Below are 21,630 nucleotides of genomic sequence, written 5' to 3'. Positions count from 1 at the left end.
ACCCAAACCGACAGACCACGCACGCAACCTGGGCTTCATCCTGGACTCCTCCCTCTCCATGACCAGACAAGTCAACGCCGTCTCCTCGTCGTGCTTCAACATCCTGCGCATGCTACGGAAGATCTTCCGGTGGATCCCCACCGAGACCAGGAAGACGGTCACCCAGGCCCTCGTCACCAGCCGACTGGACTACGGCAACGCCCTCTACGCCGGAACCACCGCCAAGCTCCAGAAGAGACTCCAGCGGATCCAGAACACCTCAGCCAGACTCATCCTCGACATCCCACGACACAGCCACATCTCCGGACATCTGAGAGACCTGCATTGGCTCCCCGTCAACAAAAGAATCACCTTCCGTCTCCTCACCCACGCACACAAAGCCCTACACGATCAAGGCCCAAGCTACCTCAACAACCGCATCAACTTCTACGCTCCCAAACGCCACCTCCGATCAGCCAGTCACGCCCTCGCCGCCTTCCCCCGCATCCGAAGAACGACTACAGAAGGAAGGTCCTTCTCCTACCTGGCCGCCAAGACCTGGAACTCCCTCCCGACCGACCTGTGCCTGACCCAAGACCACCTCTCCTTCAGGAAGAAGCTCAAGACCTGGCTGTTCGAGCAGTAGCAGCACCCCCCCCCCTCCCCCAAGCGCCTTGAGACCCTCCGGGTAAGTAGTGCGCTCTATAAATGTCTTGATTGATTGATTGATTCGATCTTGTGGGCCTATAGGCCCATGGTAATGAATGATACTGTTGTATAGCATTTTTAGGTCTCTGCTAGGCAGCGCGTATGGGCCTTGTTGAAGGTGCTACTGGATTTTCCTGCCAATTGCTACTGTTAGGGTTTGAATGCCTGATCATTTGAGACCCAGGCTGGTTCTCACTTCTTTTCTTGCCCCTAATTATCCAATTTTCGGTTGTTCTAGGGTGTTGTGCCTGATGGTGTCATAGCTTCTATGTTAAATAAATACACTTTTTCGTTAAATAGCACAGAAGGAAGCCCATCCTCGAGTGTGTGTGATTGTTCATCAGTGTCACGTGAAGTAACAGTAGGTGTTGCAGCACCCAGGCTAATTTGCTGTATGGCTAAATACTTATAAGGTCCCAAAGGCGAGACCTATTGGCTATGCCAATGCTTGTTTGTTGTATGTGGCTGACTGCTGTAATTGCAGCTTCCTCTGCTCAAGAGTGATGCCTTGTCACAAGGGAAACCTAAAGGTAGCTGTGTCGCATGTGCTGCAGTCTGCTAATGTCGTAATCAGGTGGATTCTTGAATGGAGGTGTTATAAATTAATTGGGACATGGTGGTCACTTTCATAGGTTTCTTTCTGGTTGGGTGACTGTAAACCGCGTGAGGTTCTTACTCCTCGAAAGACCTTAATTGCAACATTTTAACACTTTGAAATGTGAATCTTCATGGACTAGTCGCGTTGAGTCCGCACCCAGGTTCTTGAATGGAGGTGCTGGAAAAAAGGTAGAGCCTTTAAATCAAACCAGGCAAATAGAAGAGGTTTGGGGACCAACTTACCCTAGATGTGTACCTTGCTCTCTATGTTCCTTTATAGTGCACATTTCTTCTATTCCAGGTATAGAGCTGTCAGGCCATTCTGTATTTTCTCTCGTCCACTTGAACATGCTGTATCACTTGGGAGTTTGCAACCTAAATGAGGGAAATCTGTAATGAATGTTCCGATGACTATAGGAGTAGTTTGCTATAGTCGTTGAGCTTAAGAGGAGAGGGGTCAGTTCCTTTTGAAATACCACAGCCCAAAGCTTGTATTTTTGAGAGAGAAGGTGCACTTTAGACTTGCATGCATTCCATGTTTGCCCCGTTCAGTCCCTGCAATGGATTGAGAATTATGGAACTCAGTTGACTTTTTACATTTCCTTCACACAGGTGCACGTCTCTGGCCTTTTACTGCAGATCATCTTTCTAGAATTGCTGCACAATGACACGTCATGGGAAAAACTGCACTGCTGGGGCTGTGTACACTTACCACGAGAAGAAAAAAGATACAGGTAAGTGGCTGGAGAATAGGAGCTCTGAGCTGTGAGAAACACTCATGAATCTGGCCAGGTGCTTCAGCTCCATGGCTGGTAGCGGTTCCAGCAGCTCAAGAGTGGGCTTCGACCCACACCAAACGCCATGGTCGGGATTAATTCTTTATTTACTGTATTTTGGTGTTCATATAAATACAAATATTAGAAAGAAGCTTTCAAAATATTTACTTGCAGACACAAGCACATTGTTTGTTATCTACTCAGAGACGACATCAGTATTATTGGATAATTAACGTTTAGATCTGGGACTGCGCCTAAGTGTCAATTTCGCACCCGCGTTCGGTTGGTCTGTTTTTCTGAACTCAAATATACTCCAATAAAGCAAATCATAGTTTAGTATTTCAGTATAATATAATACAGGTTTACTGTTTTATGGTAGCCATTTTTTTTACATTTGTCTGTGTGTGTTTGTTCATTTCTATACATTTTATCTGTGCTTATCCATATTTATTTTGTGGAATAAATACGTTGTGAATAGTGCACGGCGCAATCCTCTAACCAAAAAAATGTACACCATGTCCACCTGCATGTCTGTTTACAGTGCTATAACCAGCCAGGCAAAATAGACTCTACCGGACCACAGAGACCGATCCATGAAGCACCCATAGGGATCACAGTAAAAAAATACATTTTTGCCATGGATACCAAGCCCATTACTGAAAGAGGCAGAGCACTCCAGAAATTTCAAAAGTTAATTGAGGCCTTCAGGCCCGTCAACACTGCCTGTTTTCAATTTATGTCTGCTTGCCTGGTCGTGCACTATTTTGTTCCTAGGTTTCAAAAGCCTGTGGTTACCTAAGCAAGGACCAGTTCTGGCAGTTCATTATCTGCCTGCCCTTTAAACCCTCCTATGGTAAAAGCCACGCTCTTTCCACTGCTGCCTCTCTCCGCACTCTTCTCCTGCCTCTCTTGTGTGCTCTCTTGTTCTTTCTACCTCGCTCTTTCATAGTTTGTCACTTCTGTGCATCTCCTTTCTCGCACCTTTGTTCCTTTTTCTTTCTCTTTCACACTTTTTGCGCCTTTTCTCTAATTTTCTTTATATCTTTTGCCCACTCTTGTCCCTTTATTTTGTGCCACTTTTTACTCTCGTAAGTTTGTGCCTTTCTTTTGTAACGTTTCCATCTTTCCCCCACATACACCACACCCCCTCTTGCGCTATTTCCTCCACCTGCCTACCCCCACTCCTTACCTGCTCTCCCGTGTCATTCTGCTTCTTTCAATGTCTTCTTCCTGCCTCTCCTTATCTCCACCTACTGCACCCTCCCGGGACGTATTTCATGCAGGGCCCACCAGTGCCTCTCCCTGGTCCAATCACCCACCACAGCTACTCCGCTGCGTCTCTCCACTTGCTCAACCCAGGACGCTCATCCACCTGCTGCTGCCGGACAGTACCTTACAGCATGGCAGGACGTTTCTCTTGCTCCTACAGTCACTTTACCTGCAGCAACTCCCCCTCTCACACTCTCCATACTCTGACTCCCACGTTATCCTCTGACCATCTCACCAAACACCCACCACACCTGACCTTCAGCAAACTCTCACATGCATTCTTCAAAACATCCTTTAACTCAAAAAACTTCCAATCAAAATGTGGGGCCTCCTCAGCAACAACACACCTGACCTCCTCTTCGTAAAACAAACTTGTATTCCAGGACCTCCTCCACTAACCAGGCGGGGGACTAGCATTCATTTACCAAGACACGCTCAAATGCACAAGTACCACAGACCCTGACACCCCTTCTTGGAACACATGTGTTTTAAACTACAAAGGACAGCCCCACCCCGAAGGGCACCCTGGCTTATTGACTAACTGGTGCACGAAGCATCCTCATCTCAGACTTCATTGCCCCCATCACCATGAAATCTAAGGACTTCCTACTTCTAGGCAATTTCAACTTCCACCGGGAAGACCCCTCAGACCACTGCTCCATCGACCTCTTTGAGAGTCTACAAAACAAAGGACTTTCCCAGCTCATCATGGACCCCACACACAATGCAGGACACATGCTACACATATTAGAGGCAATCTTCGCCTCCGACACAGTATCAGCTACCACTCCGCCTCGCCACGCGCATGAACACTACATCATCCATTTCAAAATCTCTACGTCACAAGCCAAAGCTCCCATCCACACCAACCAACCCAACTGGAACAGAATAATGGAACCTGACTTGCACTGCACTCTCAAAACTTGCCAACCCAACACCACCAACAACCTACCCGAGGACATCACCCTCTTCAACCAGTGGATCTCTTAGTGCGCTAACACACTGGAACCCATCAAAACCCACAAACAATGCAGAACCAACAAACCGGCCTCCTGGTACACAGAATTACTCCAAGACTCCAAAAATACTGCAAACCGCTAGAAAAGAAATGGAGAACCAACCACGACTGATGCCAGAGCAACCTATAAGTACGCCTTTCGACACTACCACCTCATTAGAGAAGCCAAGAGAAGATCCCTCACAAATCAGATGGAAGCCAGCTCTAACAACGACAAAGATTTTTTCCATCTTCAAGAAATTCATCACCCCAGAAGCCTCAGCCAACTCCATCACCCCTTCTTAGGAACTCTGTGACAACCTCCCAAACTGCTTCAACAGCAAAATTGAAAAGACCTATAATTCCGAAAAACAACAAAACCCTGAGGACATCATCGGCAAGCTGCACACCGACCACTCGGTTGGACAACTTACTAACTGGTGAACATGCACAGAGGAAGATACCACTACTATCATAAAAAACGTCCACTCTGGGGCACCCACAGACCCATATTCACATCACATTTACAACCTAGGAGGACCTGTGATCAGCAAATTCCTCTTTCACATCAAGTCCTCTATGAAGTCCACAACGTTCCCTGGGAACTGAAAGCATGCTACAGTCATGGCCTCCTTTAGAAACTGTCAGCAAACCACAACAAACTGAGTAATTTCCGTCCCATCTCCCTACTACCATACCCAGCTACAGTGATAATAAGGCCGTCAACCTGCAACTCCCCAACCATTGGAGCGCCACAACCTTCTCGACCACTCCCAATCTGGCTTCCAAAGCATTCACAGTACAGAGACAGCCCTCATTGCCCCCACAGATAAGATCCGGATCCTTCTAGACCAAGAATTAACTGCCTTCCTTATACTACTGGACCTCTCGGCTGCATTCGACTCAAAGTCACACCCCACCCTCATCAAAAGACTACACGCAAAAGACATCCAAGGTCCAGCTCTCGAATAGTATTGCTCCATCTTCACAGGGAGAACACAGTGAGTCAGACTCCTTCCCGACACATCAAGCCCTGCGGAGTACCTGGAGGATCATCTCTCCGCTCCACCCTATTCAACTTGTACTTGACACCACTTGCCAACATCATCGGTCTCAAAGCATCTGCATCCTCTCATACACGAATCTCATTCTCTCAATGTCAGACAAGTCCCCAAAGGCCTGATTCAGCTTCACCAATTGCATGATCTGCATAGCAGAATGGATGAAAAACAATTGCTTGAAACTCACCTCAGACAAGATAGAAGTGCTAATCTTCGGGAACAAGAACTCCTCCTGGTACTCCACCTGGTGTCAATCAGAGCCTGGCCCAACACTATCGACAACTAACCATGCAGCAAATCTGGGAATCATCTTAGATTATAAACGTGACATGGTCTACTAGTTGAACACAGTTGGCTCCTCCTGCATACTACGCATTATCAGAAAAATCTTCCCATGGATCCCCAAGACCCCAAAGCGTACCATCACTCAAGTCCTAGTCACCAGAAGAATAAACGACCTCAACGCACTCTATGCAAGAATCCACAACCACCTTCTCGAGTGACTCCAGAACGCCACAACCAGACTCATCTTGGTCCTCCCATGGCACACCCACATCATGCCTCACCTCTGAACTCCATTGGGTTTCAATACACAAACGTTGCCAATTGAAACTTCTCACACATGTATTCAAGGCACTGTACAACCTAGGAACAGATTATCTCAACTGCCACCTCCACTCCCACCATCCCACCAGACTCCTATGCTCTGCCTAACACTTTCTCTCGGGCACCCCGCCCTCGCATCTGCAAAACAGGAGGCCTTTTTTTTACACCCAAAACTTGAAATGACCTCCGACACATAAGAGCCACCTCCTCTCTTCTGGAATTCCGCAAGAAGCAGATGACCGACACGCTTGCTCTAGAACCTAGATACCCTTTGGGTGATGAGCAGCGCTTTACAAGTCCAGATAACATAGCACACCACTTGGTCCCTTATTGTATGACATGGTGGATTCTAGCGGCTCTCAAATATAATGAAAACAGCAGATAGTGGCAAGTCTCAGGTTAGATTATTTTGGAGCTCGGATGATATTAGTTTCCACAAAATATCCATGCAGGGTCGTTCCCAACAGCGGCCAAGTTTGATCCTGTGAAGGCACACCATTGGATTTGTGTGATCCTATTCCCCATGTTACATCATAATATAGGACTTGTTTGCTTGAAATCCTAACTCTGTGGATCGCATTCGGTCATAACAGGACAGAACCCAAGCAGCTCCCACAGTGGATAAGATCTGATTCTGATCCCAGTTATTCCTTCAGTAGATATCACTAGGTCCCAAATCGGATCTTTGTTAGATTGCAAACTTCACATTGGATCTTAATGGTGCAGGTCCTGTGTAGAGTCATGTTGGGATTGGTCCAGCGAGTCTCATCTAGAGTCATGAGTGGGTAAATCTGAGCAGGACCCACATAGGGTAATTACTCTATGGGATTGTAGATGATCCAACATCAGATCATGTCAGTGCAGTGTTCCAATAACAATGGTCTGCTTTTTGGCTTTGAGGGTCGACTGTGCTTTTATATTTACTTTGGGAGATTTTCAGGTTGTGTTGCCTACTAAGTGGTGACTTTCCGGCAGTGTTGTAGTCCCTTCTATCTTACCTGCTCAGTTTGAATGCTCTAAAGCCTTACCTTCCTTTCTTTCCACAGCTGCATCTGGCTATGGAACGCAGACCGTCCGCCTGAGTAAAGATGCTGTTAAGGACTTTGACTGCTGCTGCCTGTCCCTGCAGCCCTGCAAAGACCCAGTCGTGACGTGAGTATCATGGTCTGGAGCTTGTTTGACTCTTGGGGACATCTTGAATGTCTGTGTTGGGAGGGAGGATTTTGGATAGGAAATGCAGAGTGCATCAGGTATGGAGTAAATAAGGCATACCTCCTTCCTATCACCATGCTCTTGCTCATACTAGTACTAAAAGAGGTAGGAGCGAGAGAAGAAAATGGAGGTATAAAGAATAGTATTGGAAAGTGAAGAAGGGGGAGAAGGAAGGTAGGGGGCGAAATAGGGCTTTGGGGATAGCAATAAGGTGGAGGAAGGTGAGATAGCTATAAAGATAGATACAGAGCAGTGAAACAAGCAAGAGGTAGGTACAGAAAAGAGCAAGATGGATACAGTTTTAGAGTGAGGTAGAGAACTATAACTAAGGAGAATAACATTTAGAGGGAGAGTATTGGGACACAGTGAGATAAGATAGGTAGGTAAAATAGAAAGATGGGAGGTGAAGGGATGAGGCAGAGAAGAATATAGACATGCAATGTAAATAGAGAGTGATGTAAAGGGAAGGGCAAACTGCGAAGAGACCTACAACAGGTCAGAAAAAGAGTAGTGAGGCAGAGAGAAAATGCAAGGTGAGTAGGAGACGAAGAAATAAGGTGTAGAGAGAATAAGGTGAGGTGGAGAAAGGTGAGGTTGATGGAGAGGTAGAGTGAAAGAGTGTACAGTTGTGAGGTAGAGACAACGGAGGGGTAGCTAGATATATAAATGGAAGCAAGTATAGAGATAGATGAGAGAAAAAGGTGAAGTAGAGAAGGATGTGCACAGAGGGTTGACAGAAATGATGAGATAAGGTATTGGTAGACTAAAGGAATAAAGTAGGGAGCGGTATAAATAAACAAATAGAATGAGAGGAGGTGGAGGGGTGATGTAACAAACATGATGAAATAAATTCAGAGGTTAGGTAACGATAGACTGGGTAGAGAAAGGAAGTGAGAGAGATGTGTGGTAGAGAGAGAAATAAGTTAGAGAGGTGCTGTAGAGAGAGGGCTGAGAGTTGGATAAGTACAGAGAACGATTAAAAAAATGGGGGAGAAATACTGTAGAGGTAGACGCAATGATCAAGAAAGAAGTGAAATCCTAACAGTGAGGTGGAGTTGATGGAGGTGTATTGAGGAAAATGCAAATTAGCCATTGGTGAGGTAACAAGAGATGCAGAGGACGGTATGTACATAGGTTTAGAGAGCGAAAGCTAGAGAAAAGGGCGAGGTAGAGGTGAGAGAAAGTAAGGAGAGAGAGGGAGATTATCATTCAATTTAAAAGCCAACAATTGCATGAGAGTGCAAGGGTACTAGTTGGCAAATGGAAGCTTGCATGGCCAGTTATAAGAATAAAATAATCTGTTTTTTCACAGATTGTTATTCTAGTAATACGGCGGATTGTCCTAATCACTATACTGGGGGAGCCTTATAAGGTGGGGGCCCTGGGCAGTTGTCCTCTTTGCCCAGGCCTTAAAATGTATCTGCTCACTTAGGAGGCCCTGTACTTTTCACATGGAAACCCTTGTATTTTGTAGTCCCCTGTGTCTCATGGATTATGCTTTCCCTGGTCTATTTCCACACTGAGGTTGTCTGTGAAGGTAAGGGACTAATAGATTTACTTAACAGATCTGTGTTTGTTCCGATGGTCACATTTGAATTCGGGCAAGTCCACTCAATCGTTCATCCTCCCAGGGTTGATTCTATAAGTAGCATTTAGTTGGATAACAATAAGCATAAACATCTACTATCTCTCAGCAGTTCCATTATACTGCCTCGTAAGTGAATGTTGTACACTACAAATATGCATGTTATGTTACGCAACTTAGCTGCCATAGCCTCTTCTCACATGGCTTTGTCTTATGAGAGGTTTCTGTGACCAGTATAAGTGAGGTGTCCTTGGCGAGCACTGTCCCTGTAACAAAACTCTGGGAGGGTGACTGTAGGAGCAGTGCTTCTCTGTTGGACTTCAGGATGGTGTTTGATCTCTTTTTAATCATAGGATTCAGAACTGAACTGTAGATTGCCAAGATAGATAGGTATCTGTACCCTTGGTCCTGGCTGATCACTGTGGCTTGCTCTTTGTCAGAGTCGCCACCCCCTGAGACTGCCCATATAGCTTTTTCCAACTTGCTTGTTGTGACTAATCCTAAACCGCGATCCCAGTAGATTAAAAAGATTTTTAGTTGTTGTTAATTTGTTTATTCAATTTTCAAAGAAATAAGACATTGCAGCATAGTATAATCATGTACATACATATTGTCAAAGTGCGATGAGTGACTAAGCAGAAACAGGAGAGTCTCGAGAAGGTGAAAGGATAGGTAGAAGACAGAACAATCAATCATTCAGTCGATAATCAGAATTCCATAAATTCTAACCTTTGGGTCCGTGAAAGTTGAGCATAAAACCAAATGGTAGGAAAGTGGAATCTGCTTTCATGGTTCCACCCACTTTTTGCCTGGTGTCTGTGTTTTGTACTGTAGACTGCTGGGATCCTGCTAATCAGGACCCCAGCAACTATATAATGGCTACACTGAACCTGGTCATGTTTGGTAACAAACATGTTGAAATCGTACCCTAAACTGAATCCGGTGCTGGAAGTATGATCCCATGTACTGAGGACCCCCTTGCGCACCCCCTTTACTCGCGGTAACAGCCTTCCCGGGTCTGACAGCAAGCTAGTGCTGCTGCCGACCACAGACCCGATTCTGCCCTCCCGCTACTGAGCTCGAGCAGGGAAAGGTAGAACAATAGGTTTCTTGTCACAGGGAGGTCTGACCTGAGGAAATATAAATTCTGGTCAAGTTGTGTTCCCTAGCGTGTACCCCACCGTCTCCATGTACGAGTTAAAGTGCATGTAACTTCCCTCCTGTACCAGCTATGAAGACGCAAATACATTTGCGTCCATCGTCAACATGTCCTCTTTCAGACCCACCCTGAATGGGTTGGATAGCCCGTTCCTAAGTATACTATGCCAACGTCTTTTTGTAGTGTACTCTACATGTTTTTCAGCTCTGGCAAAGTAGGCCCAGAATATCTGCCATCGAGCCTTTTTCTCCTTTCTGACTCTGGGAGCCTCAGGCCAGGCTGCCCCCGTACACGTGAACTCTGCCTTACTTCTAGCGCGGCCCAGCGCGTTCAGCTCAGTCTGCTGCCTGCCAAGATTGACTATAACCTTCGAGTTATCTGTTCCGCTCCTCGAAAATACATTCCTGCCTGCTAGCTTCAGTAAACACCCCCTCAGCTACAGGGCCAAAGGGCCGACCTGTCTCCGTACACGTAATTCATAGCTTCTGTTTCCATGCTCCCATGGAAGGCCCATGCCCCCACGCTTCTCATACAGACACTCAGGCGCTTATACACGCACTCACAGTCAGTATAGAATAGCTTCTGCCCTAGAGACCTTTCTGCCCAGATAGCTCAGTTCCTAAACACCAGATATCAGATATGATAGAAGCACAAGTTGATCTGACATGCCAGACTTTTGTCTCTTTCCGGCAGTGCAAATGTCAAGCCCCCTGCACCCTCCAGTTTCACGTCCATCACACGTCATGCAGCTGCGCGCGCATCCAAGCTTCCGATTTCTGCTGACATTGCAACATTTCTGTTTAGCGCCACCCCTTTTGTGACACCTATCTGTGACGTTTCCAGCACACGCCTAGTCCACGCCTTCTGATTACGTACTAGTAACACGTGGCTACTGTTATCTTGTCTTCTCTCAGCTGTTACGCCTACTGTACTGTTTTTCATGTCATGAATTAAGTATATAAGCTATGTACTGTCAATAAAATGTAGCGCGTGCTCTCTCTATCCTTCCTTCCACCCCTGTGGTGGGAAGAACATGATATCCTGGTCTAGACCATTCCTTTTTAAGGAATAAAACCCCTAAGAACTCTAACACCACGGACTCTGTTTTCTTTCTTTCTGATTGAGTTATTATTGATTAAGTACTTACCTGCATAGAAATTACGACGGTAAATTATATATTTACATCATTTTGGCGCCCGAATAGGGACCCCTCCCCCACCTCACACGCCGGTTGGTGCGTTGTAAACTCTGTCCCCTGCCATCAGCTAGAAGGAAACTACGCGTACTGGCAGGATTTCCTGTATCTCCCTCTGGCCCACGGAGGTGGCGAAGATTACGATCAGTACCCAGACGAGGCGGTGAGGAGTGCGGAGGATCCCGACCAGAGCCCAGCCGAAAGAAGCAAGGTCCGAGGTGTCGAGAGGCCCACCAGTTTTCCGAAGTTTTCCGAGGTTTTCCGAAGTTTTCCGAAGTTTCCCGAAGTATCGAGTCTAGTCGAGTTTTCCGAGGCCTTCTGTTTCCGTGCTTCCCGGTGAGTACCATCGCTGGGACGTATCTAGACGGGTTTGGGTACACAAGTCCGGTCTGCACTGTTTTAGACAGTGTATCTGTACTGTTTAGCAGTACATCCGTTCTGCACCGCTTTAGCAGTGTATCTGTGCTGTTTAGCAGTACATCCGATATAGGGGGTAGTCATATATGTTTTCAAAATGTCTTTTCATGTGATTAATGTCGTGGTATGAGTGTGACTGTTTCCAAATGTGCATTTATGTTTTCTTGTATAACTAGCCGTATTCAGTATTAAGTAACAAGGATTGAGCATTCAGTACCAAGTAAACAAGATGCCGTTTTTCAACAAGTTAAAGCAGATAGGAACTAGGAAAGGGATACTAGAGGAAGAAATTCCTATCCCCCCTAGGGACACCCCAGGTAACTTTATGTACCACAAGCATGGCCTAGATGCCATATTATATCTCGATTTATGGGCTGACTATACCAAACATCTAGACGAAAGACACAGATGGCCCGTTAACGGGACATGGGATGCCGAGTGCATTATGAAGGTAGAGGAAGCACTATGGAAAAAGAAAGCCAGACAATCTCAGAAAGACGCCATAGAATTTTGGCGTAAGGAATCACATAAACGTGCTGAAAGAACATTACGTAGAGAAGACAGACTTAAAGAATCAGAGAAAGCCCAAGAAAACGAACTAGTTACCGAGGGGATCCGAGTAAAAACTGAACAGATAGACCGCGCACGAAATAATCTTGTAAACGGTATGTATCTCGTGGCCGAGGGTTCACCTGAGGCCATTTCAGAATTACCGAAAGACCTACCGCCCCCATTGGTTCCAACTAAAGTAACTCATAGGACCACTAAAGACATATTCCTGAATTCCTATCTAGAGGATGTAGCACCTGCTTACACCAATCTGCCTGTCCGCGCCCTGCCTAACGACGGGGACGGGGGTGGTAACCCGCCCCAAAACCATATTCTACCAGTATCACGACAGGTATCCCCTGTTCCACCAGCTCCACCACTTCCCGTACCTAAAACTGATCCACCGAAACCACTTCTACCTGATCCCACTAAAAGACACATTCAAGTTCAGGTACAGACTCCACAAAGAACTAATGCTCAAGCTTCCACCTCAGGGGGTGCTACCGGGGGTCTTCACACCCCGCCACCGACACGCAGGTTACCGCTTGGGGACTTGCGGAATCCTTTTTCGTTTAAATCACCCCGTCTTGACGTGTTTAAAGAAACCATTTCAGTTTGCAGATATGATCCAGTACCCGGCAAAGACGATACAATGGTGATGGCATCATTACGGTTAAGATCTGCTACTGATTCCCTGCTGTGTTATGCAGGAATGAAGGAGCGCCTAGATAGAATATATGAGTTCATTCAGACTGGGAAAGACCCCGACAGTATTAAGGATGCCATGGAGCGTCAGAAAGTTGACATTCAAGCACAAATACTACGTTTTTTCATAAATTGCCTAATAAGAGAACGAGATAGGCCTGGGACCGACCAGAGTGAATTAGATGCATTAACCAAGTGGGGTCAGAATATATCTGAAGGAAAACACGATAAGGGGACTTGCATAGCTAGTATGTATAAGAAAATTAGAAAAACAGTGATAGAAATACACCAAAAAGAGAAAGAGAAGGCTTCCTCCGAGGGGGAAGAAGAATGTGAAGAACCAGAAGAAACTCTAGACACTATAGCATATGTAGGTAAAGGAAATTACCTTAGGAAAGGCATCCGTCCAGAAAGCAAGAGAGTTCTTTTCTGTGGCTTAACAAACCCGAATTCTGCTGAACATCAGTTCCAGGAAACTGATAGAAGGCTTCGAGATCGAGTAGGGTACCATGTACTCAATTCTATGGATGAACAAGAACTAGCCCGGTCAGCCATATCATGGGCCGAAAATCCAGACATATATAATGATGACACTGTAGCACAGACATTTCTGAACCTCTCCCCAGACGAGCAGAAATTAGCAGGTGTATACATGATTCAGCACCTTCTCATAAAGTACAGACATCAGCATTCGGATCCAGGTCCCTTACCCGAATTATTAGAAGTGCTACTCATGGACAGATGGAGAGGTCTAAGTACCAAATTAATTCAAATAATTCTAGAACAACGCCGTAGATATGACACTTTCATAAGCTCCGAATATGTTCCTGCTCCGCCCCCAGAAAGAAAAACGTATCACATGCAATGCCTGGGTGGCATTGAAAGTCAGAACCCCTTACGTGAAGTACACCCAGTTATGGGTACGGACAATATCTTGAAGCGTGTATATGTACACACGCCATTGACCAAGTTAGAACTGTTAGAAATGAAGAAACTAGTCCCGAGCCATGATAAAGACCCTGCAGGTTTCCACAGAGAGCTTAAAGACATGTTACTGATGGGGGATTACACATATGATGATATCATGAAAATGTTAAAAGTACTACTGCCCACGGGCATCTACGAGAAACTAAAGGAAAAAGAATGGGAGGTGGGAGACACAAAGATTGCATGGGCAGAAATAGAAGATGAAGAGAACAAACGGGTCCCAGGGGTAGGCCTTGGGGACAAAACTAAAGCATTACCAGGTTTAATAGTACAGGTTCTGCCACGATTATTGGCAACTAGAAAAGAAGACTGGGATGCAATCTCAGCATGTAAACAGAAGCCCGACGAAGATACTAGTGACTTTTATTCAAGATTCGAGAAATGTTTTATCATTAATAGTGGTCTTAAACCAAGTAGCGAATCGTACCCGCATCTTTTTGTATCAAAGTTAGTCGAGAATTCCCTGTTAGCGGTCAAGAATCGTGTATACAAGGTGGAGAGTACATGGCAAGCAAATACGCCATCTCAGATGTTACAAATGTTACAATACCATCAGAATAGAATTAGAGAAGAACAGGATCAAGAACAGAAACGTATGAAAGACACAAAAATGAAAATGTTAGTAGCCCAGTCGGTCCATACCGACGGGAATAGAAAAGGTACGACCCAGACAGGTCACGCCACAGCTCCCGTTAAAGGGACATGCAACTACTGCAAGCAACCAGGACACTACGTACATGAATGCCCCGTTCTGAAACATAACATAGCAACAGGTAAAACTAAGGAAAGGCCGCATCCGCCTAGACAAGACCATAACCAGCATCAGTCTTCACAGAATACACAGAATACACAGCCTATGCATGCTTCTTCACCTCCAGCACAGACAGTAGCGGTATCACAGCCACAGCCCATTGCCGCATCCCAGCAAGTTTCACAACAGATGTACCAGTATGCCCAGTCCGCTTACCCTGATTATCAACGATATACATGAAACAGCCTAGAGAGGGAATTTGGCTTGCCTCTTATTGAAATTCCTGTAGATCAAGAAGGTCCTTATGTACACAGTCAAGTATTGGGAAAAGACAGAAAGTTTTTAATTGACACAGGGGCAAGCCGCACCACAATAAGTCATAATGAAGTCCCAGGGGCACCCCTCTCAGGCTCACAGAATGTTTCCCTTGGCTTTTCAGGACAGCCCATTGTAAATGAAGTATCAGAACCAGTCCCCCTGGCTGTGGGTCCATTATCACGTGTTACAGACTTGTTACTTACAAAATCATGTCCAGAAAATCTGTTAGGAATTAAAACATTGAAGGCTCTAGGAGCTATAATCTGCTGTTCCCCGGAGGGAGTTAGACTCTTTCTACGGGATTTCAAGGGTCATTATGTTTTGCGAGAATTCGATGTCAGATTGAAAAATGTACCAGAGCACCTGTGGGCAAAAGGCCCAACTGATGTAGGTTGTATGCATATCACACCATACCGTGTTACACTCAAAACAGGAGTTGTACTACCACGAATCAGACAATACAAGTTACCACCCAATGCTGTAGTGGCTTTACTGGAAATCATTGAAGAGCTTATAGCACAAGGAGTGGTCGTAGAGACCGACTCCAATATCTGTAATTCACCCATTATTCCGATTCTTAAACGTACTGATCCCAATGCACCGCCAGTATATCGGCTGGTGATTGATCTTCGAGAACTGAATAAATGCATTATTCCACAGTACCCTGTGGTTCCCGATATCTCATCCTTATTGACTGCTATTGATTCAGAAGCAACGTTCTTTACTGTAATTGACCTCAAGAACGCCTTCTTCAGCGTGCCTATTGATCCAGAGAGCCAATATCTCTTCGGATTCAGTTTAAATGGACGCAGTTTCAAATTTTCACGCGCACCTCAAGGATTCACAGAAAGCCCCAGCATCTATAGCAAAGCACTGAAAAGACAACTTGATTGTATCACAATGCCAGTTAACACCGCATTACTGCAATACGTCGATGATCTGCTGATCACCGCACGAAGTGAGCCCGAATGTGAACAAGCATCACTGACAGTTTTACATTTTCTGGCAGACAAGGGACACAAGGTGTCTCCTTCGAAGCTACAATTCTGTGTTCAGCAAGTTGTGTACTTGGGTCACTTGCTGTCCAAAGTGGGGAGACAGCTCACTCCCGATCGCATTCAGTTAATTGCAAATATGCCACAACCGCAGACACAAAAAGAAGTGCGGGCCTTCATAGGCCTCACCTCGTACTGCAGACAATGGATTCCTCAATATGCATTTTTAGCTAAACCACTCATTCAGTTAACAACGCAGGAGGCAGCAACCTCGACTGTCCTTCCTTGGACTCAGGAACATACACAAGCCTTTGAGGAATTAAAGAAAGCATTATGCCAAGCACCAGTTTTAGCGACACCATGTTACAGCAAACCGTTTACACTTTTTGTTACAGAACGTGATGGTACAGCGTTGTCTGTCCTCACCCAAGATCAAGCAGGTTCACATAAGCCTTGCGCTTATTTTTCAAGTACACTGGATTCAGTAGCCCAGGCACTCCCTGCGTGCTTAAAGTCAGTAGCAGCAACAGCACTAGCAATCAGACAGAGCGATTCAATTGTTTTAGGCCATCAGTTAACCGTACAAGTTCCACATTCTGTTGAGGTTCTTTTAAACAGAACCCAGACTCAGCACTTGACTATAGCACGACTGACAGGTTATGAATTAACGTTATTCCAGCCACACATAGAAATCAGATGCTGCAGCATTCTGAACCCCGCAACACTGTTACCTACAATTATGACAGATCCAGCCCCGCATGATTGTATAGAAATCATTAATGCAGTAACAAAGCCACGACGAGACTTAACAGATGTCCCACTGACAAATCCAGACCTGACACTTTATGTGGACGGTTCATGCATGAGAACAAGTACAGGAGAATTAGTGGCCGCGTATGCAGTGACCACTGAAACTGAAGTTAAAGAAACACATCGTATTGACACACTGTCTGCTCAAGCAGCAGAGCTCATCGCTCTGACCCGAGCTTGTATACTAGCCAAGAACAGAAATGTTAACATATACACTGATTCCCGTTATGCGTTCGGAGTCGTACACGACTTCGGAATGTTATGGCAAGAACGAGGTTTCCTGACGTCTCATGGTACCAAGATACAACACGGTCCCCTCATTCAAGCACTGTTAGAAGCAATACATTTGCCCTCGGGCATATCAGTCATGAAGTGTAAAGCACATACTAAGGTCACAGATTCTGTCTCCCAGGGTAATGACCTGGCAGATCAGACAGCGAAACATACAGCATTGACTCACACTCAGACAACTGACGTGACAAAGACAATAGGACCGACATATTGCATGACAGTTAGGGATCCCGCACTAGATGTTATCGATATTCAGACACATGCTACCCCAGATGAAATAAAGAAATGGATCGAACTAGGAGGGATCCAGACAGATCAAGGTTGGATGACGAAGGGAAAATCTACATGGTTTCTCCCTGACTCTATGGTTCAAGTCATAATCAATACAGCACATAGCCCAGCACATCTAGGAGAAAAAGCAATGTTAGATAGTTTACAGAATCTCTGGAGCAATAAACACTTACGAGCAGCAGCAAAACAGAAAGTGCGTACTTGCATGATCTGTTGTCAGTTCAATCCAGGTAAAAGCGTCCCTGTAGAGCAAGGTGGATTTCATCCTCCCGATCATCCTTTTGAAGTCCTCCAGATGGATTATATCCAGATGGACCGTTGTCGGGGATTTAAATATGTCCTCGTAGTTGTTTGTGCACTGTCCCGTTGGACCGAAGCATACCCAGTCCCAGATTATACTGCTCCGACCACTGCCAAGCAGCTGGTTCGTGAATTCTTCCCACGATACGGCATGCCTCGTGTCGTGTACTCAGATAACGGTCAGCCATTCTCATCCGAATTAATGAAGCAGGTTTCCTTGCTGCTAGGATATCAGTGGAAATTCCATTGTGTCCGACATCCCGAAGCCGCAGGCCTTGTAGAAAGGCATAATCAGACACTAAAGACACGTCTTGCTAAAATATGTCAAGAGAAAGGGGTCGACTGGATAGTCGCCCTGCCAGTGGCACTGTTCTACATGAGAATGGTTGCCCATTCGAGATCAGGACTATCCCCGTACGAAGTGGTCTTTGGTAGACCACCGAATATGTGGGGGACGCCCATTCCTAAAAGAATTACCGATGTTGATTGCAATATGTTGACCGATTACCTTGCCTCCTTGATGTCTGCACTCCAATCATGTCGTTCACAGGTTGCCGCTGCCTTCCCTGACAACACTGATGTAAAGCCACACGATGTCCGTCCAGGGGATCTGATCCTTATCAGGAACTTCGACCGGAAAAGTCCGTTGGAGCCCCGCTGGAAATCGCCGAAGACCGTTCTACTTACTACGAGGACAGCGGTGAAGGTTGAGGGCAGGAAGGGGTGGGTCCACATGAGCCATGTTAAGCTGTGTAATGAACTGAAATCCGACCCAGGCTCATCCACCCCTTCCAAAGACTGTATCGAGCCCAGTGACTTTGAAGTTTCCAAACGAGAGAAAACTCCTCAAGAGGAATACAGACTCAAGCTTCGATCTAGCAAGTCAGACAGTTTAATTGTTTAAGTCCTCCCCTAGGTGAATCGGTTAAATAGTTTCTGACATGTATCCCCTAGATCGAAATAGAGAGAGAGAGCGAGAGTACAAGAAACGTACATACTGTAAATCACTGCGTAGTCACTGTATAGTGACATTATTAATCATGTTTTTTCTAAGTATTCTGATAATTGTTGCAAGCGTACTTCTCCCTATCTACTGCCCTATTTTCAAGAATGGACAATCTGCTTATAATGTGTCTGCTGAACACTCTTTTAGCGAATTACCTCTACACGAACTCTCCTACAGACTTGCGCTGCGCAACAACACATTCATTAGTATGCTGCATCATTCCCATCAGACTAACAATGCTACAGACTGCTGGATATGTGGCCGACTCCCTCCCTACCAGAATTACAAGGGAGCTCTGCCCCTCTTTCCGTACCCATTCACTCACAATGGCTCCTGTGGGGCATGGTTTAAAATAATTAATTCCTTAGATCCTGATATTGCTGTTTTCGATGGGGGCTGGGTTTGGGGAAACTTGAACTTAGTCCTGCTTGACGTCTGTTACCCTGATAAGGAGGGACTCCCCACTCGAATAGGAACTGATCTAGAAAATGAAGTATATGGATTAGGTAATTACACAATTAGCCTTATGATCCTTACTGTTGAATCCGAGGCTGCACCAGTACTACCCGCTATGCTAGTATTACCAGTCACTGGTAAATTATGTGTCAGAAAGAAAGGTTCAGTACACTTAGGTCATAGTAAATGCACTACTGTGGTCGAATTCAGTGATCATGGTAAATCGTCCTTCAAAGCTATCAGTCACTCTTATTTTGTTTGTGGTCATACCGCATACATACGTCTGCCTCCAGATTGGGATGGTACTTGTTATATTGCATTCCTTCTGCCACCTGTTTTTCTAGCTCCTCCTGATTACCACAGAAACACAAATCTAGTAAAGAATAGACTCCGAAGAGATCTTCCGCTTGTCGACTATACAGAAACGGCATGGGAACAGTACACCGATTTTAATAAGGGATTCTTTTTCTTTTTAGGCCCCGTTCAAAACAGTAAATTAATACGTAGATTAACTAGAACACTTGAAGCTGTAGTACATGAAACTGCCTCCGCCTTAGGTAACCTAACAGAGGAGCAATCTGCTATGCGGGTTGTTGTCCTTCAAAATCGTCTTGTTATTGACGTCATCTTGGCAGATAGAGGTGGAGCCTGTAAGGTCATCGGGTCAAGTTGCTGTGTTTTCATCCCACAAAACGCGCCGTCTGTATATCAAGCCATTACCCGTCTGCATAAAATTGCAAATCAGATACATCAGAATCCAGGCACCTGGACTTGGTCCGGTTGGTTCTGGACAACGTTAACTGCTTGGGGATGGAAGATCCTATCCTTCCTAGGTTTTGGCCTTGTCATAGTATTCAGCTGCTGCCTGTGCCTACAGTGTGGGCCGGCGATATGTGGACTGTGTGCCACATCGTGCATTGAACATTCCAGTTTTCTCTCAAATAGACAACGGAAGAGAGACGAACAAATTATGTTACAAGAACAAACTGATCAATTTATGATGATTGATATATCATGAAGGGTCCGTAGGGAACAAGGAGGGAATGAGGAAATATAAATTCTGGTCAAGTTGTGTTCCCTAGCGTGTACCCCACCGTCTCCATGTACGAGTTAAAGTGCATGTAACTTCCCTCCTGTACCAGCTATGAAGACGCAAATACATTTGCGTCCATCGTCAACATGTCCTCTTTCAGACCCACCCTGAATGGGTTGGATAGCCCGTTCCTAAGTATACTATGCCAACGTCTTTTTGTAGTGTACTCTACATGTTTTTCAGCTCTGGCAAAGTAGGCCCAGAATATCTGCCATCGAGCCTTTTTCTCCTTTCTGACTCTGGGAGCCTCAGGCCAGGCTGCCCAGGCTGCCCCCGTACCCGTGAACTCTGCCTTACTTCTAGCGCGGCCCAGCGCGTTCAGCTCAGTCTGCTGCCTGCCAAGATTGACTATAACCTTCGAGTTATCTGTTCCGCTCCTCGAAAATACATTCCTGCCTGCTAGCTTCAGTAAACACCCCCTCAGCTACAGGGCCAAAGGGCCGACCTGTCTCCGTACACGTAATTCATAGCTTCTGTTTCCATGCTCCCATGGAAGGCCCATGCCCCCACGCTTCTCATACAGACACTCAGGCGCTTATACACGCACTCACAGTCAGTATAGAATAGCTTCTGCCCTAGAGACCTTTCTGCCCAGATAGCTCAGTTCCTAAACACCAGATATCAGATATGATAGAAGCACAAGTTGATCTGACATGCCAGACTTCTGTCTCTTTCCGGCAGTGCAAATGTCAAGCCCCCTGCACCCTCCAGTTTCACGTCCATCACACGTCATGCAGCTGCGCGCGCATCCAAGCTTCCGATTTCTGCTGACATTGCAACATTTCTGTTTAGCGCCACCCCTTTTGTGACACCTATCTGTGACGTTTCCAGCACACGCCTAGTCCACGCCTTCTGATTACGTACTAGTAAGACGTGGCTACTGTTATCTTGTCTTCTCTCAGCTGTTACGCCTACTGTACTGTTTTTCATGTCATGAATTAAGTATATAAGCTATGTACTGTCAATAAAATGTAGCGCGTGCTCTCTCTATCCTTCCTTCCACCCCTGTGGTGGGAAGAACATGATATCCTGGTCTAGACCATTCCTTTTTAAGGAATAAAACCCCTAAGAACTCTAACACCACGGACTCTGTTTTCTTTCTTTCTGATTGAGTTATTATTGATTAAGTACTTACCTGCATAGAAATTACGACGGTAAATTATATATTTACATCAGACCACCTCTCAGACAGGACTTAGTGTATTGGCCCGCTGTGGGGGCGCTTGCCAGCACCAACAGACTGCTTTGAAGGGCACATTTGGATACCTTGCATACCCTTTTTTGATCCAGTCCAGGAACCCTTGTTTCCTCAATGGCGCAAAACTGGACACTATGCCGAAGTGGATCCACTGGGTTCATGAGGAGCTAGTGAGTGCCCGTTCTTAAATAACATGTGCTCATCCGGTACAGTCCTTAAGTCTAACTCCCCAGTAGGAGCAGTGTCACTCTACTACCCACTCCCCCCCCCCTCCCCAATGACCGGATCCACTTTGCCCTATGTCCACCCAGTGTGTCCA

The 21,630-nt window shown here is 45.7% G+C and overlaps 1 protein-coding gene across 4 annotated transcripts in view; it reads left to right on the top strand.

Moving 5' to 3' along the window:
• The window catches only part of NOSIP (nitric oxide synthase interacting protein), a 415,999-nt gene that overhangs the window by 349,116 nt on the left and 45,253 nt on the right, over window positions 1-21,630 (top strand). For all 4 annotated transcript variants that reach the window (XM_086930122.1, XM_086930124.1, XM_086930121.1 and 1 more), the window contains exons 2-3: window positions 1,897-2,018; window positions 7,040-7,145. In XM_086930122.1, the coding sequence (XP_086786248.1) occupies window positions 1,949-2,018; window positions 7,040-7,145 (176 nt within the window). In that variant the 5' untranslated portion in view covers window positions 1,897-1,948. The remainder of the gene's footprint in view (window positions 1-1,896; window positions 2,019-7,039; window positions 7,146-21,630) is intronic.

This window comes from Lissotriton vulgaris, chromosome 7 (assembly GCF_964263255.1).
Source record: "Lissotriton vulgaris chromosome 7, aLisVul1.2, whole genome shotgun sequence".
NCBI classification, from domain to species: Eukaryota; Metazoa; Chordata; class Amphibia; order Caudata; family Salamandridae; genus Lissotriton; species Lissotriton vulgaris.
Note: the sequence above shows the minus strand (reverse complement) of the source record. Positions and strands in the feature narration are given on the sequence as shown.